At 46.5% G+C, this 25545-nt stretch overlaps 1 protein-coding gene and 1 pseudogene across 1 annotated transcript in view; one reads left to right on the top strand and one right to left on the bottom strand.

Annotated features, from left to right (window-relative positions):
* Window positions 1-6641, top strand: part of LOC133349746 (5'-AMP-activated protein kinase subunit gamma-1-like) — a 124668-nt pseudogene extending 118027 nt beyond the window's left edge.
* Window positions 6642-14338: 7697 nt separating this feature from the next.
* The window catches only part of GAD1 (glutamate decarboxylase 1), a 57044-nt gene continuing 45837 nt past the window's right edge, over window positions 14339-25545 (bottom strand). Inside the window, exons 17-18 of the mRNA XM_061563464.1 lie at window positions 17413-25397; window positions 14339-17168 (exon numbers count right to left, since the gene is read on the bottom strand). Of these exons, the coding sequence (XP_061419448.1) occupies window positions 25224-25397 (174 nt within the window). The 3' untranslated portion in view covers window positions 14339-17168; window positions 17413-25223. The remainder of the gene's footprint in view (window positions 17169-17412; window positions 25398-25545) is intronic.

The raw sequence follows: 25545 nt of genomic DNA, 5'->3' as shown, positions 1-25545 counted from the left end.
ATTAGTACTGGTTTCAATTTGTAAAATCGGATTGCTAAGTGTAATAGCATATCATAAATATAGATGCATATCTGGATTTGATATCCATTTCCCCTGGATAACAGTATTAATTGTGCAAGAAAGTGACATGACAGGTGACCTCACTGCAAGAAGGCTACGGTCTCCCACCCTTTATAAAAGCACATCTTTCACAAAAGGAAACGTTAAGACAAGCTAGTCACGTGATTGTAGAAATGCAACCCAAACTATGGACCACACAGTAAACCCAGTGGTTTGCGCTTCTTCAAATGGAGGAAAGGCACAACTACACAAACTCTCTACTGAAGCCCTCTCGTCGTGGCTAGCAGAACTCTACGGCACTTAGCTCCTTTACATATTGCCACACAATGTATGAATATATTTATGAACCATGTTCTAACTACAGAAACCCCTATAATGTAACTGGTCTTGCCCAAAACATGCCAATGCTGAAAAATAATACCTGCAGATTACTTAATTTGGATTATAAAACAAAGCATCATCGCCACTTGCTGCAAAAACTTGGTAGGCCCCTCCTAAAAGTGCGTTTCCTTTGCAAACAAGTAATAATACATCATGAATAGCAGATGGCAAGCGCCGATTACAAACGTTCTTTAGGACCCATTGGCATGTGTTTGTCTGTGCTGATCAATAGTTTGCCGGCTCTGTTACAGATAATGACAAGGAGAAATAGCGGCACCGCCTCTGCAAAGTGGATGGCTTTCCATCGCTGTCACCGATGCACCACCTCTGCTGTCAAGGGATAGCTGTGGTTTTGAGTTTTTTAATTTTAATTATATTTTTCCAATGAGACCTTATCAAAGGCTTGAAGAAGGGACAGCCTGATGTTATATATCTCTATACTGTATTTAGGAGGGACGCACGCCGAGACGGGCAGTTTGACGTAGACAAATGGATGTACAGACAGGCGAATGGACAGATTGAGACTTTAAGGACACATGGATGGGCAGATATGGATGTAGACAAAGCAATAGATGGATGCTGACATTTGGCTGATTGATGGACCAATTAACTAGTTGGACGGACAGGTGAATTGATGATTACAGTACCAGATATATTTATGGGACACATTAGCCCGATATGCATAACAGACAAAGACCGAGATGAAATGGACAGTCAGATGGTGGTGTAACAGATTGACAGACCAACTTAAGAACCTACAGACGCACATATAAATTGACCTGCACGTATTTGAATAACTACACAGAGTCAATGACAGGGGCAGCTGATGTCCCATAAAGTCAATGAAGATGCACGCACGGACAAACAGACGGGACAGACATTGAGACAGATGGACAAAGGGGATAACGTTGAGAGTAAGTTGAGATTGAGTGTGACTTGGCAAGGAGTTGAGGGCCTCGTGGTGCAATCGTCACTGGGAATTCGGCCTTGGGGGATGAGGTGTTCTTCAGCTGTTCGTCTGTCGCCGTTGACGTCATTATTTATTTCCGTTTTTGCGTTATCCGCGATTGATTACCATGTTTGTTATTACGATGTACTTGATGCGTTGTTCCCGTTTAGTAGGCATGTGACGATTCATTGCTCGGTTGGTTAACATCGATTCAGAATGCTCGCATGGAGGTGTGCGTTTGTAAGCAGAGCTTGCCTCATCACGAAGTGGGACCCGTGTGTAGATGAGAGGGGGAGACTGGGCTTAGAGATGTATAGATACATGAAGACAACCGCATTAATAGACTGAGATGGACACGGAGTTGACAGACGCAGACTCTTTAAAAAGACACTCGCATGAACATAGCTTCATGGACGCAGAGGGTGACATACAAAACCAGAGTTGTATAAGGAATAATGCAAAGATAAGATAAAAACCTTGCACAAAAACTAGTGACAGATTGAGAGGAACACAGATTATAAAATTATTTTGGGGCCTTCAAGATGTAAAAGCCTGGCACCCATGCATTCACCTTGCTCTATAGGATCGCACACGTGTCATAAGTGCAAAGAGTGGGTCGGATCCGGTCTCTGAATCGTGATAATTAATTGCGGGCAAATTGTTACATCCCTACTGTTGAAGGATATTGTCATGTTGATTTTGTATCATTCTAATCATTGTTAGTCATTGTAATGATTGTTACACACTTTCATTATTGTCCACGTGTTAGTGTATTTATGTTGTCAACATTGTTATTTTTCCATCGTTATGCATTTGGGTATGATACAATGCTTTCATGGGTCATTGTTGTTTGTGTCTATATTGTAATTGTCATTTTAAACGCTGTTAATGCTGGTATTGCATTGTTTCATCGTGTTGCTGTTGTCGAGAGGCTGTAGTCTGTGTGGTGGTTAACGCAACAATGTGGCGATGTGAATACAACGGTGGCGGAGATGACCGTGCCACCCATGACAATGATAACCATTAAAATAATGAATATTACGATTACGATTGTAAGAAGGATGATGACAATAACGAAGATGGCAACGGTGGTGGTGACCCCACTACGATGCCGTTTATAGTCCGTGACAGTGAATGATAATGATCGAGACGCCACACCGCTGACCGTGGAAGGTTGACTTTTTAATTACGACCATGATTGTGATGATGAAATTACATTGCATTGGTGGTGATAACGTCAATGATGAACATCACGAGTGGCATCAATAGACAGACTGTCGATGACATGAATACGCCGAGGCGAGGCTGATATATGCAATAGACATTTCCATTCAGCCGTAATCGATATGAAATTACCAATGAGATCAGTTATCACAAAAAAGTACCGATGCACGATGGCAATTGCAATGATATGGATAACAACGTTGATAAGTAGTAAGGTTGTTGGAACTAGTCGCACACAAAAGCCAGTTGATGACTGCTCATTAATGATTTTGTGGCATATGACATTGACCATTAAGGAATGAAAACTTGCTGCCAACAGACTAACAACGATGATGCTGATATTGGAAGATCAACCATGCCATCACCACAAGCACTGTGATGGTCCTGAGAATCGGACATAAAAATGATCAGCGTCATTAACAATAGACAGCTGTTAACAATGGTTATGGCAGGAGTTGGTGGTGATGATTACGACGCTTCCTATTTGCACACCTGCCTTTTAATCTGACCATAAGGTGACAGAGAGCAGAACACTGTTGGAACTTGATTTATTCTTGTAGATAAAAACTTAATGGTTAATTTGTTACTGGGTTTTTTTAATTGTATGTTATTTTTATTGTTGCTGTTGATGATTTCCTTGTGTTTTTTATATTGTTTTGAGTTAACAGCAGGGTGAATGCTGATATAGCGTTCGATAATGGAGGTTTGTTAAATGCATTAGTTTCAGAATAACACCGAAAAAAATGTTAAAGGGCGTTATGCATTTTGATGGTAATATTTTCCACGGTCTTGCATTAAATTTATGTTGTTTTTTTGTTATAAATTAATTCGATTATTTACAAATTCTACCTTTGCGAAACAGGCAAATTGTTTTAAAAAGGTGATATTACAAAACACTAGGAAAAAACATTAATGTTCATACCACATCGTGGGCCGCAGAATTAGACAGTGTCTAAAAAATACATGATAATGAATAATATCCGCTGGAATTTATACGCTCTAATCTGCATTATGAGAGTAAATATCAAACTGAGGTATCGTTTGTCGATTAAATTCGACCAAATTAAAAAAAGAACCCCACCCAGTCTACCAAGGAGTACATTGCCTTGACGCACATTTAATAATCAAAAATAAACCTCCCAAGTTGCCCGACCTCCCCCATTAGAAACAGGATTACCGTTTTAAGTGGATTTAACCCAATGGCCAAAAAATTAACCCGTAAAAACAAAGTTTTTCACTATAAATTCTTTATATGCGTGGCATCGGTTTTATTTTACTATTCATTTCTGTTTTTCTTGAGTAAGAGTTTCATTTTTATAACATTGGTATTTTAAATTAAATATGAAAAAAAAATTTCCTAAAAAGTGGAAAATTTAGGAATTTTTTTTCACGAAAATAAATTGTCACGCACAACGAGTCTGTGTGCAAAATGTCAGCTCGATTGGATCACGGGAAGTGGGTTAAAAAACGACCGAAAGATTTGCACGGTCGTAAGCGCGCAAGCAAGCAAGCAAGTGAACTTAATATAAATGATTTTAAAATACTGTAGGTCAGCTGGTAGAGCACTTGGCCAGAATTGCCAAGATCCCAAGTTTGCACCCAGGTGAGGAACACCTGCAATTAAACCATCCGTGCATAGTAAGCAGACGATCTTTGTACCCCCCCCCCCCCCATTAGAATCATCTTCACAACAAAAAAAAAATATTAGACCCCCCCCCCTCCCCCACCACGTAATCTAAGCCTACCTCAACCGATGGCCAAACTTCACAAACGAAATTCCAGGAGCGACACTCGCGGCGAAGCACTCTTTTTTTTGCAGAGCATGGCGACGCAGTCGTCGTCATGTTGGGCGAGGAAGGCCCAAGGAAACCACCGAGTTCTTGAAGACGATTGTGTCAAGACGACACATTCGCCCCAGGGAGGCGGGTCGCATAATTACGTCGCCTTGTTTCGTGTGACACCAATACAATAGCACGATTGGATACGTGTTTAAAAAAAAAGGGAAATATCAAAATTATGTATTGATAATTCAAAAAGCGTCGCTTCAGATATTAAGTCTGGTTGAGATTGTGGTCTCTGGAGGCTGCGGTGTCCACGCAGTGCGGTTGTGGTGTCAAGTGACATGGGGGTGATCTCATGATCACAATCGGAAGCTTTTGCCGTCCAGAAAACACCTTTGGCCGCGTGTATGGTTATCGTTGCTCGCGTCAAGGCTGGTCGTACGATGTGTATTCATGGAACATGTAATTCCTTAGCATGGAGTTGTGTACGTTTGTTACTTAATCACAAGGTGTGCCGATTGTGTGTGTGCGCGTGCGCGCGCGCGTCCGTCAGTCATCCAGTGAACTGGCCATTCCATTTGCAAATGCAGTTTCACGCATCTTGCACAGCAGATCGCATATTGGGGAACCGCATTTTAAATGAATGAACAGCCCATAAAGCAGCGCACAATAAATAATGATAGTCCCACTGCGTACGTTTCCACGGTAGTGCCGCGCAGCTGTGTTTGCGGGTTGCACTTTGTGTTGTTTGGTGCTACGTCCGACGTTTCGCTCCACGTGCTGGGAGCGTGTGGAGCGAAACGTTGGATATCGTGCCGATGAAACGATACAACTTTAAAGTGATTTGCTCACCGAGTGTCTTGCATTGTTTTCACCGATTGCTCATTGGATATTTTTTTTTTGCATAGTAGAGGAAACTGAAACCCATGCTCATGAGCGTACATGACGAAAAGTTCCGTACAGGTCGGTGAACAACCTACTTGCTGTACAGTCTCCTACAAGCCGCCCTGTGTCCTTACGGATTGGAGGTCTTGCTCACGTGATCATGTGTTGAAGCCTCCAAGACATTGGATTACAAATTGCGTGTTTAATGTTTGTCACATTATGCGTGTCGATTACCAATTCGCTTAAAAGCCAAGCAGGTTCGAGCCTGTATTTGTCATCAGAGGCTCTGGGTGGCATGCAGGAGGGCAGTGCAGAAAAAAACCTGCACTCTTATGCTTCTACATAAAAGCCCTTTCTGCCTTCACAAAGCCACACTGACCAGCATGGTGAAGTATGGTTAAATGGCCCCCATTACCTGCACAGGAAGAGGCCCTCGTCCAGTAATGGGTCGACAAAAGGGCTGCGCGCTACGATCATGTTTGGAGATGGTATTGAAAAGTGTCCCTGTAAAAAAGGCGGTACAGCAAGGAAGTGATTCAATGCATGTTGTGCTTCATTAGCATTAAAGGTTTTTTTCCTTCGATTTTTGTCTGGGTATGCCGTTTATACCCAAGTGCAAAAAATACTTCACTAGTCAGTAACTAAAGGGAGTATTCCAAAATCATCAGCCTCCTGAAAAAAGCCTTGATACTCAATTATTGCAATGAAACTTGTGTTGAAAAAAAAGCCACTTGGCACGAAGCATTCACTCGGCAGTGGTCCGAGCGTGGCCGATCTGAAGTGCTTGCAAACCTCCCATTTGTGAATGGGTTGCTAACGATGTGAGGCCGGGCCATAAGGCCACGAGAGTTGGCACACAAGTTCTCATTAGCCAGGAAGGCCTCAAATTATCCCTTTGGTTAGGAGACCTTAAATTTGGTTTTCAAAGCCATACACGTTGGCCCTGGTGGAGAAAGTGGCAGATTAGTTTGGCAGACAAGTTCACTTACGGCCTCATGGTTTGGCTTTGAAACCCTTGTATATTGGCTAGGCAGGCCTTGTGCTTGGTAGGATGGTTGTCATGTTACATGCGGGAAAGCCTCAGCTGCTTAGGCTGCCGTACCTTTGATAAGAATGCCTCAAATTCGAGTTTGGAATATCCCAAGGTTGCCTTGGAAGCTTGAAGCTCCAAGGAATTATTCCAGCAAGTCCGCTCACATATACACACTGCAATTCGTTTGTCCGTGTTTGTTTTGTCGTTTTCCTTTATCCCCTCATCCTCCCTTGAACATGAAGCAAGGAAAACGTTGCGTCCCCCCCCCCCCAATCAAAGCCAAAATTGCAATGTTTAATAAACGAGACTGCATGCAGTCAATGGCAGGGGCTGTATCGGTGCGTCACAATTTATTTACGTATGCAATCTGTAAGAGAGTTTGTCAAGCAGGAATATTACCGATTTTTCAAGTGCATCATCCCCCTGTTACGGCTCGCTCAGGCACAAGAACCCCTGGCTCGTGTGGAGTTCCAAAACAGTCTCCCCGTTGTTCTACCGCAGGCGAACAATTTATATCGGGGCGTTCGTGGGTGGAGTGCGACGGTTAGACACCGAGATGACGCGTAGAGCCAAGCTACGGGTCGAGCCCAATTTTAAATACGGAATCTCAACACCCAAGGGAATCGGCACAATCCAGTGTGGCAGTGGACCGGCAACAAGCCCGTAACACAACCTGCAGTTTTACCCCAATACCGGCGCCGTCACATCAGTTCCGCACCGCCCTCTCGTGTGCGCTCGCCCTCCACCCGGTGTCGGAACCGCCAGCCCCAATGCTCGCGGACACCGCTCCGCACGCGGCTTGGTCAGCCCGCTTTGGGGAGTAGCAGGGCACGCAGAGGAGGGCACTTGGGGGAAACCTGGGACCGTGCCCTTCTCCCTGCCTCGCCTGCACCCCGTCCACCACTATCGCTGCAGAATCGCCACCCCACCAGCCCTCCGGACTGGAGATCGTCAGAGCAACCACCGCCAATCGCTACGTCCCCTGGCCAGATGCTGGCTTGATGCTGGCTGGCTGGCTGGCTTCCTCTGCCGAAACTCCCTGCCATTGTAACCTCCCTCATCCGTTGGCTTCCTCGCCTTCTGCGCTCCACTGCTCTTTAGCCCCCACACATCATCAGCCCCTGCGAGCATAGCCCGATAACCGAATCTCCTCCACCCACAAAATAAACTCTCTTGCCATAACGCCATGGCGAGCGTAAGGTTGAGCTGACAGCCTCGAAGACTGATTCTTGCCAAAGCGCCTGATGTCCTCGGATGCTGCTCTCCTCTGCACCAGAGGTCGCAACCGGGTACCCGATACCCGTACCCTACCCGATACCCGGCTACCCGTACCCGGCCGGGTACGGGTAGACCGTGAGTCACTGGTGAGTAACTGTTTGTAACTCATTTCCCAACGTCTTGTCTCTTCTCACAATTCAAGTTCCTAGAATCAACCCACCCGCGCCTGCAACATGGCTTCATCCCAGAGGTCGCAATCAGGTACCCGATACCTGTACCCTACCCGTACCCCGCCGGGTACGGGTACGGCCGGGTATGGGTACGGGTACCCGTTTGCGACCCTGGTGCGGCCGGGTACGGGTAAGGAATCAAAACCCGTTTGCGACCTCTGCTCTGCACTTACATTTCCAAATTCCACGGTCGCTCTGGTCTGGCTCAGCCCGTTTTAGACGCGAGCCAGCCACCCTCTCCCCGCAGCTTTGCCATTGGCTCATCGGCTTCACCATGAGAGGCGGTTCACCTGTTTCCACCTGTGGGCTTCAATTACCTACCACCCACCTGGCGTCATCAGTCCTGATCGACCACCTCTTCTGGGTTTTCCCCCGATGGCTGATGTAGACGCAGAACAACAGCGACAACGTCACATTCAGGGCGCCGTTGCCCGTCATTCCGGTCTGTTCTGGACGTCGCGCACTGCCTGGAGAGTTTTTAATTCTCCTTTTGTCCATCAGGTGTACGCATCAGCTGCCGTGGTCTGTGCGGATGCGATTTCGTGTGGAGCACGGAGCTTCAAGGAATATCGAACACACGAAGCGCACGGGTCCACCCTAAATCGACACCTCTGACAAAAGGTGGCTTGATGATATCATTGTATCAGTGGCAACACCTGTCACGATCAGTTCGAGCACCCTTGTTCAAATGGGCCGTCCAAAAATGACGTCACGCACCTAGGGGAGGGGGGGGGTGAGACATTTGTGACGATGTGTGACGAGGGGGGGGGGGGGTTTGAGAAATGTGACGTCACATCAAAATGCGCAACTTTAAATAAATATAGACAACACGTTCTACTTAATTAAATAGACTTTTTAACGAATGTTTTCTCCTTCAACATCAGAGTGCAGCGCCACATTAAATACGCACTACAATGACAATAGTTTAAAGCGATTTGAAGCGTGTGTTATTTCCAAAATGGAAATATGGTTTTGGGGGGGTGGGGTAGAGCTTTGTGACGTCATATTTCAGGGGAGGTCTGACTTTTTGTGACGCCGTGTGACGAGGGGGGGGGGGGGTCAAAAATCGTCCAAAATCGCGTGACGTCATTTATGGACGGCCCCAAACGTGTAGATACGGGTTAGGCCTGCGTTGAGGGACTATTGAGTGTTCACGATCCAACGTGACTAGCACCAATTGCATCCCAGTTGTGTTATGGGGAAGTTCAATTCCATGAGACGGTGACATTTTGAGCTGTCACATCTTCAGAATGAAAAAAAGTGAGACTGGGGACTTGATGATGCCTCCTCCCTGGACTAACATAAGGACATTCATATTCAGGAGCTGTGACAAAGGGTTAGTCTCGTGGCAAGTGGTGCCTGCTGTTTGTGTCCCAATGGGTTTCACTTGATTGACCCCATATACACGACTCACTCAAAACAAAACGCCCCACTGATTCTTAGGGAGCTTTCAGGAGGGATCCTACATTGGGATGTTTGGCCAATTCCTTATTGTGCGTCTGTATGTGTCACATGGGAGGAAACCATCCAAATGACAGGGGCACAGCCCAACCCTGCTACACAGACAACCTACTTGTTGTACTACCCTTACAGGTAAAGACAAATATCCCCCGTATAGTCGTAACAGACTGTTGGGGAAAGTGCCGTTAACGAGCACCTATGAAGGCCGCAACGGTACAGCACCAAGCCCGACCGCCTTTGTCTCCCCAGTGGCGATGTTTACATACCGCACGAGGTAGTGATTTGAGGCTGAGTCGATCTAGGGGAGGCCCCGGACCGGTTCAGATAATTATCGTCACGAACCCGCGTCGCCAGATTCGTAGCGCAGCGTAGCGCTAACCGCTACACTACCGCTCCACGCGCCCTTGAAAGCACCAACTTTTTTCACCCGCAAGGGGGCAACATCATGCACAAATGATGGCGACTGAAGGATGCTCAACTGATTTAAATACAGGACAGTCATGCGAACTTCAAGTTAATTTATTAAGTATAGCCCTGTGAGCAATTCGGATCTTGAATCGGGTGCAACCGCAACAAACAAAAAACAAAAACATGAACAAGAAAACATCTTAATGTGACAATGTGCAAACTGAAAATCCTGGAAAAAAACATTAAAAATTCCAGAAAAAAAAGCACCGTATATCAACGCTGTGCAAAAATTCCAGTGGAATGCAAGTCAAACAACAACAACAACCACAAGACAGCTTAAATTAAGACCATCAGTCTAACTCCGTACTACAACAAACAAACATGGCCAAACCAAAAAACATTTTCGAAATCACCAAAATATCATGATCGCGATTACCTTACCTAGAATGTAAGGCGAAACTTAAATACGCAGACAAGCCAGTAAAATGTAAAAAAAAACATTTTTGTACACATCCGATCAGCCATGCACCGGGGCCTTTTGAAGGTGCATCATTTCAGCAATTGGCGCAATTGTTTTCTGTAGTGGAGTCATTGTGCCACCTCGTGGTCAATTATATTAATCGCGTCCGTGCGTGATGATGCCAGGAAGAACATGCATAACAAGACGTAACACAATTTTTGTTCCTGGGTAGTAAGTGTTATTTCGTAATTATTCCCCACAAACTTTGCTTTTGTGACCAGGACAGTGATATTTTGAAATGTACCTATTTCCAATGAGAAAACGGACGAATTTGTGTCTTTTCAAACTAGATTCGAAGCTTTCGTGACTGCAGGAATTACTCTTTGGTTCTTTCGGTAAAGTCACGTAGAAAATAAAATCAAATAATAGTAGAATACGACATTTCGGTTGCAACACAAACAACCATCATCAGGTAAGAATGAATGATAAAACACAGACACGGAAACAACATAAGCAGACAACATGCAGAGAGAGACAAAGATCCTCCATATAACCTTAACAGACTGTAGGGGCAAGTGCTGTTAGCGAGCACCTATGAAGGCCGCAACGGTACACGAGGGGGTGGGTGGCCAGCACCACGCCCGACCGCCTTTGTCTCCCCAGTGACGATAATAGCAAATTACGAAACGTCGTAATTTGCTATTATTTTAATTTATTATTTTATCTTTATACGTGACTTAACCGAAAGAACCAAAGAATAATTCCTGCAGTCACGAAAGCTCCATAATTAAGACTACACCAAGTACTCATTTGAGGCTGAGTCGACCTAGAAGAGGCCCAGGACCGGTTCAAATAATCGTCACTGGTGTTGGCCGTGAGCGGGAATCGAACTCGGGTCACCGGGTTCATAGCGCCGCGCGCTAACCGCTCCACTATGCAGAGAGAAACGAACACAAAGACACACACCACGACAAACAGACGGACGAGAGAGGGGGGGGGAAGGGGCCGGGGAAGAGAGAGGACTGCGGAGGAAAAATTAGTGGAGCAGCAGACAAACGAGGAGACAAGGAGGGAGCAGTATGGACCACAGTGGCAGGAGGAGAGGCAGTGGTTTAGAGCAAGAAAATCGAAAGTTTGAGAAAGCAAATTTAGTAAGATTAATAAGTATAATGCAATGCAACACAGAGGGTCGGTTAACACACAGTTAACGCATAGCCTGGCTGATTAACGTTCTTCCAAAGATTGCTAAATTAGAAGTTAAGCGTGGAACAGACAAGCAAGGCCTCGGCACAGAGTCCGTTGTCCTTCTGTTTGTCTCAGCTCCACCTCGGAAATTGTCACCTGGATCTACGTCTTCCTCGCTCTCTGACTTGCTGCTCTCTTCTAAAGACGGCTGCTCTCTCTCCGGAGGAGTGGGTACTGGGAGCTCATGGCAGTGTGGCACCGGGGCGATGGATGAAGGAAGGTCATAGCAGGTGCATTCTTGCCAGTCCGACGTTTGGAAGGGTCCACCATGCACAAGTAGCAGTTGCTTGAGTGGTCAGTGGGTTCCCGGCCAAATTATTGGGATAGCGACCTTCATGGCTCTCTTTTCCCCTCTGCACCATCCTACACAAATGCATTTATTTCACCCATGAATAATGTGTAAGAGATTCTCGCAACATTTTTCATATATGATATATTTTTTCAATAACATTTAAAATTGTAACACATTTTAAAATTAAAAACTTTTACAATTTAATTTTTTAAAACTAATTTTATAACATAAAATTCCAAGCAACAATTGTCCATCTTACATTCCAGAGTTTTTTTGCATTGCTCGCAGGTGAAATGAGGTGCCCAGGGTTTATCTTTTTCCCTGACCGGCATGCCGAAATATGCCTTGTAGGCCTCACACACCTTAGCAGATGCTTCCACAGAGTACTCTATCGCTCTTGTCTTGGTAAATTGGCCGAAGACATAGCAAAATGCGTCTGCCGGATGCTTGCAGCCTCTTTATGCCATCTCAGAAAATGCAGATATGTATCCACTTAGGCAGCTGGAACTAAACTGAACTGATGGGCTTAAGGCCCCTGTATTTATACTACTATTTAAATAAATTACTGTAAATTTCTAGAATGTTCTATAAGCTACTCCAAGTTTACTCAGCACTGAATCTATCTCGAATGAGATAGATTTGATTACAGTTATTTATTTGATGTTAAACTTTTAACGTTGCATTTTGATGCTTCGATTTCAAAACGCTGCCTGTGTTTTTAGCTCATCGTCTGCCACGCTCAATCCACTGCTGGACGAAGGTCCCGAGCCATCCGTCATACCGCCGCGGTCCTTCGATGTGTGTAACAATCCCTCTCCAGCACCTGCACACGAGCAGGTTTTTGTTGTGATCACAGCAGCGGAATAAATACGGCGAGTTGGGAATCGTGGAGATTGTGGCCGACGCTAACCGCACAGTCGTTAACCCATCGCAATCGCGTAGTGCAAGTGTGATTAAGGACTCCAAACTCGGTACTTCTAAGATAAAGTTTATTATCCTCAACAACAACGTCCAGTGCCGACCACGAGCCAACACAAATCCCTGGCCTTCAGTTTTATACCCCCACCCCTCTCCAAGCTCCGCGCATCACTTCCATCTCGCCAAGACCTCTGCTCTACCTTCTAAACCACCTCAATAGATTCCACCTCCCGCCTCGACAGATTCCCCCCCCCCCTCGCTCTTTCTCCTGATGACGATTGCTTGTTTTGCGATCGAAACGTCGTAGTTCTTTTTTTTGTTCTACGTGACTTTACCGAAAGACCCAAAGAATAAGATTCCCCTCATTTAAATACCCCCCGCATTCTCTCTCTTTCAAACCTTCCAAGCAATTACCATCTGAACGTATTAATTGACAGTGTCGGGTGGTGGTGGTGGGTTTGGGTTTTTCATTTAAAAATCAGTCTTCAACAACAAAATAACAGCGGTGTAAGTTTTGTTATTTAGTGTGCTCGTTTACCCAGAAAGCCTCACCGAGTCTTGACTCTTCCGGCAGGGCCCCGTCAAGATTTCGCAGTTAGCGAGTTATAATTGCTGAAGGGAAAACAAAAGCAGTTAGCGAGTTATAATTGCTGAAGAGGAGAACGTGGTTTTGAGAAGATGTGCATGTTTGAGCAGAGGCGTAACTCGGGGGGGGGGGGGGCAGGGGGGTACATATGTCCCCGGGCGCCAAGGTAAAGGGGCGCCAAAATGAGGCTTACGTTACATTTTTATTTATTGCGGCGGGCGCGGCAGCTTGAAACTACTGCACAAATCTACACCTCAACCTAAAAGTTTATATATCCCGCCACACACAGCCTACATGTCATGTAATTACATTTTGGTATGTGATTAAACGGGGGCGCGCCAATTTTATAGTTCGTCCCCGGGCGCAAAATATCCTAGCTACGCCACTGTGTTTGAGACATCATTGTTACGGTGCATCTGCCAGTCACCTCAACTCACGGCACTTGGGTCTGTCCCGTGACCTGCCAGCGGTCGTTCGACACTTCAGGTGGCCTCAAAGTGCACTTGGCATGGGTCCGTTCGTGGCGAATGACGATTGTTATCGCTATGAAGTGGGCATGCGCAGGTGATGCTACCAGATTGTAATGACGATGAACCAGTGGTCGAGACTAACAACGGAGTGACGACAGGCAAAGGAGTGAACACACCCGAGAGGAGATGGAGCGAGGATGAGATGAGCTCGTGTGAAGGAGCGAGATGGATCCTTGCCCCGCGTGGGCACGGGGGATGGTGGTGATGCCCCGGTTCGGACGATCGGCACCGATGGTAGTGTGGCACATTAGGAAAGGATCACCCTTTTAATTATATCCTTGTGCAGCAAGGGAGTAAAGTGTGGTTCTGTGAAGGTCCTGATGTGCTGTGCAGTGGATCAATGCATGTGTGTACAGCAGCATGTAATGTCTGAGTCGGGCCTGTAGGTGGTTGGTAGGGTTAATGAATAACCGCACGTGTAGACCAGCCACATGGTTAATGGCGTCTCGGAAGAATTGCTGCGTGTAACACACGCGCTGTTGCATTTTACAGAATGACGGTGCGGTTCTTCACAAGATTAATATTAACTACAATAAATAAATGTGCTTGGCCTCGATTTGGAGCACCTGCCCACGAGTGTGCAACAGTAGCCATGGTCGGGATTCGAACTCGGGTGAGCGGATTCGTAGCACCAGTCATTCCACGCGCACGCACACACACTCACACAAACACTCGCATAATGCAAAACTATTGGGTTTATTGTAAGCTCGACATAGACTTCTTAAATATAATGCGACTCTCACGAATGCCACGCAGGAACAGATAGTACATAATACAGATACAAAAATAATTACAACCGACAGGATCAAAAACGCCTAATCTCACATATATATACACACACACACACGAGTGAATCGCCAGTCCTCTCGGATTCCGTATCACTATACACATCTCAAGAACTCCATGTTTTCAGTTTTTTTGGCATATTTGTTAAGATTTCCACCCTACCGGGAGTAACGTTGAACGAATAATTCAGCAATTGTCGCTGTTGGTAAAAGCATCGAACTTTATTCAACATTGTTTAGGGCTATTGAGATTCATGGACCTTTTTAAATCCTTTATATTAAGTTCACTTGCTTGCTTGCGCGCTTACGACCGTGCAAATCTTTCAGTTGTTTTTTAACCCACTTCCCGTGATCCAATCGAACTGACATTTTGCACACAGACTCGTTGTGCGTGACAATTTATTTTCGTGAATTTTTTTTCCAAAATTGTACACTTTTTTGGATTTTTTTTTATATGTAATTACCAATTGCTTAATGGTGGCAGGCAATCATCTGACCCATAGGTGGCAGCCATCTCAAGCCAGAGGACGAGAGGACTCTAGCCGCCACGCATATATAGGATTTATAGTGAAAAACTTTGTTTTTACGGGTTAATTTTTTAAAGTTTACTTAACCAGTTGCGAAGGTCGAACGGTAGCTTTGTGGTTACGTGATGCGCAATGAACCTGGCGAGCAGAGCTCGATTCTCGGCCATGGCGAACAAGAATGGGGAGCGATATCCGAACCGGTCGTGGTAGCGGCACCTTCACAAACCCGCACTGGCCGACGTGGCGAGGTATGCGGTCAAACAACCCGAACCGGCAGTTTGGAGAAGCCTTCATCCAGCAGTGGAGGGTTTCTAAAAGGGCTGTACAGTTATAAATACAACATGGAGATTTCATGAGATTTTGTGGAATTTAACCGGGTAAATTTCATTGAGATTTCCGACTTTGACGTATTTTAATAAACCATATGAAAACCATTGAAGATGAATAACTTATATTGGTGTTTTATTCAACCTATTGAAAAACCGCTTATATTCAGTTTATTTTCGTTTGTTCCTTGTTTAGGGAAGCATGTAACCACTTTAATTATCTCAGCGAGTCAATAAATTGGGTCACGATTTTGGGTCAATAATACTAAATCTATTCCTTAGTTCAATTTTGTAGCGTCTTGTCTATTTATATTTTTTAGTTCTGACCGACATGCGGGTTAATTAAACGGTAGATAACGTCTCAAAAAGTCAGACGTCTGCAGAAACATCCAGAGAAATCTGCAGAAATCCATATCCACCAAACCTGGCTCCCACAAGTTTCCGCAGCTAAACCTGCTGGGAAACCGGATTTTTCGAGCGGTGATGACGAGACGTGAGCTCCGAGTGATTTGAGGAATTCGTTAAAGAGTCCTTCTGGGCATGAGTTAAAGCCTTGGGACATCGATGATGCCGACGATGGTACCAAAGTCTATTGAATTTTAATTAAACCACGTAGAGATACAACTCATTTTTCATCGAGACCCTCTCGTTATAAACTTTTTTTTTTATTTCACCAGGTGAGGCCCACTGAGCTATATAGTTTTTTTCAGAAGCGACCTGGCCACACATGATAGCGAAGTGGCTTGTGGAAATGTATAGCAACCAAATACTCTAAACGCATGTTTCTTAACGTGGGAGGGGAAAACCGGAGGACCCGGATAAAAATCCACACGACCACGGGGAAAACATGCAAACTACAAATATACAATCTTAGATTTGAAGCTTTCGTGACTGCAGGAATCCACTCTTTGGTTATTTCGGTAAAGTCACGTAGGTAGAAAAAAACAATAGATCACGACGTTTCGATTTATTATTTTTTCTACCTTCGTGAGACTTTACCGAAAGAACCAAAGAGTACAAATATACAGCAGACGTCAGGATCGAATCCACGACCTCCTGCATACCAGGCGAGGTAGTTAACATCTCGCCACCGTAGCAGTTCGCTCTTTAGATTAGCCCGTTAGAGCCTTAACATCACCCCTCGCATCGAATACATCTCTACTTTCCTTTTGACCACAAGATCGCAATGTCACCAAGGCCAACGCTGTTGATGTCACCACCACCACCGCCGCCACGTCGTCATCGCTCTACCCACGTGTCCCTCCCGGGGCTCAGATGGAAAAAAAATCCCGCAGGCGTCGGCTGTGGTCTGTTTCAGTCGACACGGCACCAACCTTCACGATCCTACCATCTGCTCTTAGGTCTTTGGGTCACCAGACTCCTGGAGGACGTCTATTGTAACAGCATCGAATGTTTTTTTTTATTATACCACCGGCGCTTACTGCTAAAGTTGAGTCCTAATCCCTGGTGAATGTCAATTCAGCCCATCATCCCTCCAAGGTCATTCAAGTAAAATTCCTACAGCTGGATGAGAGCGATCACATGCCCATTGGAGAAGGGGAACATTTAAACTCTGTAAGAGAAATGCAGCTTTAAAACAAAAACAAAAGCAGAATCATTGAGATATCGGCACAACCCGAAAACATGGAATTCAATTCCCTACTTGCGAGCTTGTGTATATATATATATACTGTACTGTATACATAAATATATTTATACATAAAATCCCGTTGTGTATGTGCTTTCACTGGGGAATACAAGGGTAACCCGCGCACCTTAAATCCAATCATTCCCCATCGCATCATTCCACACTCAGTCATTCCACCATCGTGACGGACGTCACCTCTGAAAATCTTCCAACTCGTAAACCTTTTTCCTGGTTCTTTCGGTAAAGTCACGCAGAAGGGAAGTAATAAAATAATAAAAACAAAACATAACAAAATAATTCTCAGGTGAGGACGGCTGCTTGCGTTGTGGCCGAAACGTCGTGAGAATTATTTTGTTATGTTTTGTTTTTATTATTTTATTACTTCCCTTCTGCGTGACTTTACCGAAAGAACCAAGAAGATTAATCCCTGCAGTCACGAAAGCTTTAAATCGAAATCTCGTAAACCTTGTCAGCACCTACGTGCTCCGAACAGAGTGATCACTGTTCAACCTATTACGGCGTGGTAAGGTTTATAATTACGATTATTATTCATTCCCGATAAACGTATATAAAGTGTCTAGTAGTTATTATGCGTGGCCAAATAGACATTGACAACGATTGAACTGAAACGGGACTAAGTTTGAGCTGCAATTAGATGCTGTATATCTTTAAATTGTACTTCTGTATTACTGTTGCGGAAGTAAGGCATGAACCGTCCGACTGACGGTTTAAACCTTTTGGAAATGGACCCGATTTCAAGGTATTTGACAAATTGCACATGGGATGAAAACCGTGTTAGGGTATGGGGAGGCCTTCATCCAGCAGTGGATTGACAGAGGCATGTTGTATTATTGCAGTACGTTATTATATTACTAGTTATGTATACATTGTGGTGGCATACGCCTGCAATCCAGAGCGTCAGGTCGCAAGTTGTTTGGCAGCTCCAATCCAGCAGCGCTATACGGTGGACAATTATATAGAAGTACAGCAAGTAGGTTTGACGGATTTTTCCCCTATCATACGATAAGGTTTTCTCTGGGTACCAAATGGTTCTCCTATGTGCGAAAAACCCCGACTAAAAATCTCAAGCAGCCAAGTCCTTCACAAATGCAAGAACGCGGATCGACTACAATCACGTATTTTTGTACAACACTGTGGGCGAATGCTGCCACTAGCGGCAGCAGGGGAAATGTTAAACCATTATTACTTAACAAGCTTACACGAATATAATTCTTAGGGAGGCGTGATTCGACACGCGCGTCGTGAAACGCACTCTATATTAAAATGGACAATCGATAAAGCATTGCCCCGCGACTCTGTATGGGTGTCAGTGTTTGGTCTCTCCATTTGATTCGAATCGAGCTTTGAAATGAGAGTTCCAATCCAGAACGGCGTAAACTTATCATCACCGTAACCATCAACCATTATCAGTCATCATCAGTCATCATCAAAAACAAAGATCATCATCATTATCATCCTCCCATTGCCAGTAAAATAAGCACCACTCTGTCAGGGAAATACCCAGCTGTCGTCTTCGCATTCATTAATAATATACTTGCCCCTGCCATAGGAACGTGGAATGTTTCTCAAAGCGTTCTAAAAGAGGGCATTTCTGCCGTCACAAGAATTAAGCACTGGACTTGTGTTTGTTTAACCCGAACATTTTTAAAGCGACTGTGTACACACACACCGATTGATCTACAAAGCACAAGCGTGTAAACACACCCACATCTATTGTAAGCACCTAAGGACACACCTATTGGCGGGGGTTAGGATTAGTGGAGTGGGTGGGCAGGGAGACGGCACACACGGGGGAGACCATCACAACTTTACACACCCAGCGCTGGGAGTAGGGGGGGGTCACGGTCAAACATTGCACGTTGTTATCATAACGTCTGGCGAGATACATTGTTGTAAATACTGCGACCGCAATAGATTCCTTCTTTACTGTAGGTCCAGTCCCAATATACAACCAGGGCCGGATTAAGATTTGTAGGCCCCCCGCTCGGCTACAGGTACTGCGAGGCCCCCAGTAATATTTCCAAAAGGAAAACAAAATTAAAGATAAACAAATAGTATTTCTACAAGGCTAAAAAAAATACAATTCAGCGTTCACAACTGAAATAACTTTTCACTCCTTCTCTGGAGGCCCTCCAGCTGACGGAGAGCCCCCTGGGCCGCGTCCCCTAAAGCCCCGTGCCTGAATCCGGCCCCGTGTAACACAACCTGCTCGTTCACTTCAGTAGAACTGTAGCGGGGAACACGGTGGTGGCTATTCACGAGTACAAAGTCAACTGTGATAATAACATTTACGGTTAAAGGCGCAGCCCTGCAATTGCGAGCTTACGCCACTGACGGAAAAGTGGCCACTCCACGCGAGAGGAAACTCAACAGGGTGGGGGATTGTTTTTTTTGGTCTACTCTTCCACGTTGACCGGACGTGTTGGAATATAATACCCCACCGCTTTAAACTCCTCCACACGCCACCTTCGGACCCACCGATTTGTACTGCCGGGTGGAGAGACGAGGAATCGGTAAATGAGATGGCTGTCATCACCAGCGAGACGTGACGGTACTCGAATTGTAAACGGCGTGTGTTGTGTGCTGAAGTGGTAACTAATTAGCACGTTTTTGTTTACGCGACAAACCTGATTAATTGGCCGTGCCGGGTGGTGGTCGTGGAACGATGCATTTATATTTATTCATAAATTCAGCAATTAACCCCAAAAACCTCTAGAATGGATATTGGTCGCGAATTTCTTGTTAAACACGTAGGCTATTACAAACGACGCATTTATATTTATGCGATCTAACCCAAAACAAAAAAAAACTCTTTAATTATGACTGGAATGGATGTTTGCATTACTTGGTATAAACACTGGGGTAGTATATGCGTAGTGAACGTTTGTAAATCTTCACGCGTGATGGAATTAGCGATCTAGTTGAGTAGATTTCGGAGATTGAACGGCGCTTTAACAGAGAGGGCAGTATTGGAAACTATGATGCGTGGGCCAAAATCCCAGACTTCATTTCGTACGGCCAGAGGTTCTTGGAGGCCTACCGCATTGAAACGGCAATGTTTCGCCGTTTTTGTTGTTATTTATCCATCACGACAGTACAAGCATCGGAGCCGTACTAATTGGGTACTAGAAGGGGGGGGTATTTTTGTTTGACCTCCCAACAAAACAGCGTTATTGACAAAATAGCGTCAAGTCTTCTTCGGCACGACAACACACACACACACCCGGTGGTTCCCATCCCTGGTTGTAGATTAGGTTTGTTGTCTATGAAAGTTACCGCTGCTTGTTTTAAAACAACCGCAACGAGCGTGAACCTTGTCTGTACCTCTGAAAGTAGAGAGAGAGAGAGCGGCCGTCACACACTCGCTGCGAAGACACGCGGGTTTGCACGTGCAATTGAATCGCGTGTCAACTCGGAGCCATGCACGTGAATGGAGGCGATTCGCAATGCAAGGTCGGAGGAGGAGGAGGAGAGGTTTTCAAACCTCACGCGGAACGTGAAATGTTGGCAAGTCGAGGGAAGCCGAACGAGATTTTGTCCGCGCGTGTTATTGTAGGCCCACAGCTCTGCTATGGGCGGTTGATGTGTGTTTTTTGTGTTTGTGTTGCCACCGTGATGACTCAACTGTAGCTGTTGTTGGTGGTGGTGGTCATCCCTCCTGCGCGCGTTTGAGGGTCGTGCCACGTGCCGGAGAGCTTCTTCGGAAGCGACACGTGCCCAACAACCACGGCGGTACGGGCAGGATAAACTCGTTTGTGAATGAGGGTGGTGGGGGGGGGGGACTGCCATGCACGGCTGAACCCGTTTGACTCCACTCTGCGTTGGTTACATTTCAGTTGGAGGTGCTCGTAAAGTTGGGTTGAGTGGACAAAGTTGGTTGTCGTTTCGGGGTAGATGGTGGGGAAAGATGAGGGGGGGGGGGTGTTTGTGTTTTCACTGCTGACATAACATTAACCTCCTCCACCCCCCCCCCCAACAATCCATAAAGCTACAGGGTTGTTCGTCATTTCATTCAGTTACATCGCAAATCACAGCAATATACGGTTTATATATATACACAATCTATATATATTCTTAAACTCGAGTGCAATTTGTTCGAGAGAAAAATCAGTTCTTAACAGCGAGAAACAGTTAATAGCTACAACCCACCACTATTGCTATTTGGTGCCACACAACGCAAGGTCACGCAAGGTCACACAGGGGGACGCGACATTGGGGGGGGTGTGGGGTGCCCCGAAAAGACCGGCGTTGCCAACTCTCCCTGACAAGTGGAGAATCACCAAAAACGAACGAAAAAAAAACTTCACAAAGTCGCGAGAAAGACCCTTCCAAAAGTCTTATCACCTGGCAATTTACGAAGAAGTGCTAACACGGGAAACCTTCAAAACAAAGCCACACGCCACCTGGACACAAACTCAAAAATCGCTCCGCGGGAAAAAGTTTTGTCGCTCGTTCGCTTCGACACAAAAAAATCGAACACCGCTTTTGTCTTGCCGTTGGCAAACCCGACACGCAAAACACAATCGAAATGTTCGCGCATCAAATCGTCAAAGGCGACAGCGTCGCAGAGTTGACAGCACCGGACGAGACACCGAGCGACCGAGTGGGAGGAGAGGTTGGTGGGAGGGGAGGGGATGGGGGGGGGACGCGAAGGGTAGGGGACCAAAAACGGTGTGAAAACTACGACGGTCTTGAAAACACCCTGTAACCACACGGGCACACGAATGATGATGATGGGGGGGGGGGGGCACACAGACTCACAAAGAACACCACGTGGGGCAGCGGGGGGGTCACGCACGTTGGAGGTCGACAAAGGTCACGAATTCTCACTGCGCAGTTTGTGTTGCAACGTTTGATGCTAAAACGTCGTTGCTTCGTACTTTGCTAAATACTGATTTTTCTTTTTAGTGTTTACTACCACACAGAGACCCATTTAGAGCCAAAGCCTGCTACACTTGAGATAGGCCCCCGTTCTTTGCTACCTCTTACATCACCTCGAGAAGCCCCGGGACATGACAGCCGTCTCAAAGCGGGCAAGCTCGAGGTGAGAAATCATGGGGCCCCTCCGAGGCTTACTTAATTAGCCTGCGAAGAAAATAGAACCATTGTGGGGGTGGTGGGGGGGGGGAGGTTGTTATTGCAACAAAATACACTTTATTTCAAAATAACAAACGAAAGTTTGTGTAAAGTAACGGAGGAGACCGTTCCCCTTTAGTCAGCCAAATCGAATAGTTGCTAGATGGGTGACATTCACACTCGACCTCGAGCTGCTGCCAATTCTGTCGCAGCATCGCTGTCCCCATCCAACACCAGCGGTGCAGCCAAAGGTCCCCCCTATAGCCTGTAACACTGTTGGGGCAAGTGCTGTTAGCGAGCACCTATTAAGGGCGAGTGGCCAACAACCACGCACCGGCCGCCTTTGTCTCCCCCAGTGGCGATGTTCACACACCGCACCAGGCACTCATTTGGAGGCCGAGTTGACCTAGGGGAGGGCCCAAGACCGGTTCAGATAATCATCACTGGTGTTGTGCCGTGAGCGGGAATCTAACTCGGGTCCGCCAAGTTTCGCAGTAGAGCGTAGCGCTAACCGCTACACCACCGCTCCCCACTAACCCTGAACGGGACCCTCCACCTGCCATCAAGCAGCCAAACCCTTCCTTACAATTGCCCCGTGACACCGCACAGAGGCGCTATCTCCCCTCTCCATAGACATCTGCGTGACACGCTCGAGTTGTCTTCACTAGAACCCGAATGCTATTTCAGTTGAATTATGATATATAGTTTAATGCACATGCTGTGAGCATACAACATTGCTGCGTATTGCCCTGTGCTTCTTTGTTAATTTACTTTCCGTCTTTAAAAAACAAAACATCGGAGTAGATTGTTGTTCAAAGCGTTTATCGCAAGATCTCATCATCTATTTCAAAATCATCGGAAATCTTTGGCCCTCATTTCAACCAAACGAATGTACAAAAAGGTTACACACTGGAAACCTGCGAGACTGAAAGAGGTACGGAGAACCTCCTTTTGCGATGCGAGTTTATGAACAAGCCAGCAAGACGTGCAAGGTTTGGGCCCCAACGTTGGGTCAACGTTGCACGTTTACTGGGAACGCAGGAGCTGTTATCGGGGGATGTAGTCCCCAAATTTGACTCCACTCGTCTGTTGCAGGCAACAACCCCAAAAAACGGGATTATTGCGAACGGGTTTAATTTGCCGATGGAAACTCGCGAAAAATGTGTGGATAATAGAAAGCCGTGCCATGCAGGACAAGAAAAACAGCCGGTAACCGTGACCAATAGGAACAATGGGGCTGCGGATAATAGGAGTTTTCGTAAATTCTATAGGTCCTGGGAGTAATAAGAACCACGGGTAATAGGGTTGAGTTCAAGAGCGAAGTTCGATTGCATATGTATACATAATGGAACCTATTTTCCTGCAATTACCTACAGCAATTTGTGATCGTCGCTGGGCATTTCAAAACAAAATTGGAATCAAGGATGTTGATTTTGATGGCTGCCTCCATCAGCAAGTGGACGATCAGGACAGGCGGCAAACCGTACGTCAAAGTGGCCAGTGGATCGGGGCGAGTGTGAGATTGGCTAGCGGCAGCGTGAGGCAAGCAACGCATCTGTTGTGCCACCCCGAAGAGAGTGTACACGTGTAGTACATGCTACAGGACATGAGAGAAGGCTGTCGGTGTCCAGCGAGCAAGGTCCACCAGGAGGGAATGTGCGTTTACAACAGCAGCCTGCCCCTGGCTGGATCGACAATGAAAAGAGACGGGTAGCCGTGAGAGGTGACAAGAACATGTGAACGCAACATGAAGACTGGAAAAACAAAAAAAAGGTAAATACGCAGGACTACAACTCTTTTGCTCACTTCGCTGCTGCCAGGGAACGGCCTCTTGTAACACGGTCATTTGACCGGATGTCCTCGGGACAAAGTGGGAAGAGTCACCAAAATTGGATTCCAGCGCAGTCGAGCCGCTGATCAGTGAACCAATTCTCGTAGCACTGGGGTGTACAGAGGCAACGGAGGTTTAAAAAAAAAGTTGCTCCATTGTCGTTTCCAATGCCCCCCGCCGGGAGATCGTATCTAACCGGTGACCTCTGGCTAATAAGTCCAGCGTGCTCACCGCTATACAAGGTCGGGACATCCCTCCCTCGTGCGTGTGATTTAGAGAAGTATTTTTTTTCCTTCTTTCGCTCAGCGTAATTTCTCATACGTACACAAGTGCCGACGCTCGTGCCACGTTCAGCGATCTGTCAAATTGAAACGAAAATTACAAGACGTATCGTTTGTTCAAAATTTGAGCCGCTCTTTTCACATCCCATGGCGCAGAAGAAGATTTATATTGCCGATTTACTCAGAAAATTATTGGAGTGGGCATCAAATGGGGATAGAGGCGGGTGGGGGAGAAGTGGCAGCAGAGTGATTGAGCGTGTGGCACCTGCGATGCATTGTGTGGAACAGCGCGTTGCAGCTCCGATCTGAGTTACGGTACTCCGCGCATGGAATAGTCGCAGCCAGTCGAGATGGATTTGGCATGTCGCCCGTGTGACGCCGCTGGACTGCGTATGGAGTAAAGGTGGTGGCTGTAGAAAGCTTAGCAAAAGGCAGCTCTTAGAAGGGGTGGCGCTGAAAGGGAAGCACTGTGTCTGTGTGGGGGGCACGATACGGCTTCCCAGAGAACGGGGGCTGGTGGTTGGGGGGGGGGCAGCTCTGGGAAGGGAAGCACCAAGCGAGGGGATGCTCGAAAGATTTAAATCACAGGACGGGCGGCCACGGGGAGATAGAGTGCCACGGAGATGTTTCTAACGGGGAAGGGAAGCACTTTGGGTGGCAGTCGAACAGTTTTTGGGAAATACTCAGAAAGGCGGCAATACAAGATTTATCGAAGATGGGTGGCACACGGAAAGAGGTGCTACGATGAGGTTTCATCGAGAGTGGATGGCGATGGGGGGTGAAGATGTATCGTAGGAGGGGCAGCGCTGAAGTACTACACCCGGCTGGCATTCATGGGAGCAGCCAGAGCTAAACCTCTACCCGGTTCTGTTCGGGTCAGGAACCCCGGAAAATATTTCCGCACCCGGAACTCCACATCCAGCACACACACCTCCTCTCGCCAAGCCATGGAAGCAGCGCTGGCAAACCTAGGGGCCCTATTGGTGGGTGGCAGCACCACGGTGGGGGGGGGGGGGCAGCGTGGGAGGTTGAGGGGGGCAGCAGCAGGGCAGGGCTGCCTCCTGCCCTCACAGGTCGTGGCCCAGACGCTCGATCTCGGAGAGCATGAAGTCGATGTCGGACTGCATGGCGGCCGGGTTGGAGATGACCATGCGGAAGAAGTTGACCTTGTCCCCCTGCGGCTGGTAGCCCACCATGGTGGTGCCCGCCTCCATCATGCGCGCCTTCACCTTGGGCGCGACCTGCACCGACGCCAACGCAAACAGCTCCATCACAGCGTGGGTAGTGGTGGTGACGCTAGTTGCTGGTGGTACCGGTGGAGATGGTAGTGCCGGTTGTTGCGATTGGGATGCCGTTATCAATGCATCATACAATTCATGTGGATCATGC

The sequence above is a fragment of the Lethenteron reissneri genome, chromosome 31 (assembly GCF_015708825.2).
Source record: "Lethenteron reissneri isolate LAM-NWPU_2019-01 chromosome 31, ASM1570882v1, whole genome shotgun sequence".
NCBI lineage: Eukaryota > Metazoa > Chordata > Hyperoartia > Petromyzontiformes > Petromyzontidae > Lethenteron > Lethenteron reissneri.
Note: the sequence above shows the minus strand (reverse complement) of the source record. Positions and strands in the feature narration are given on the sequence as shown.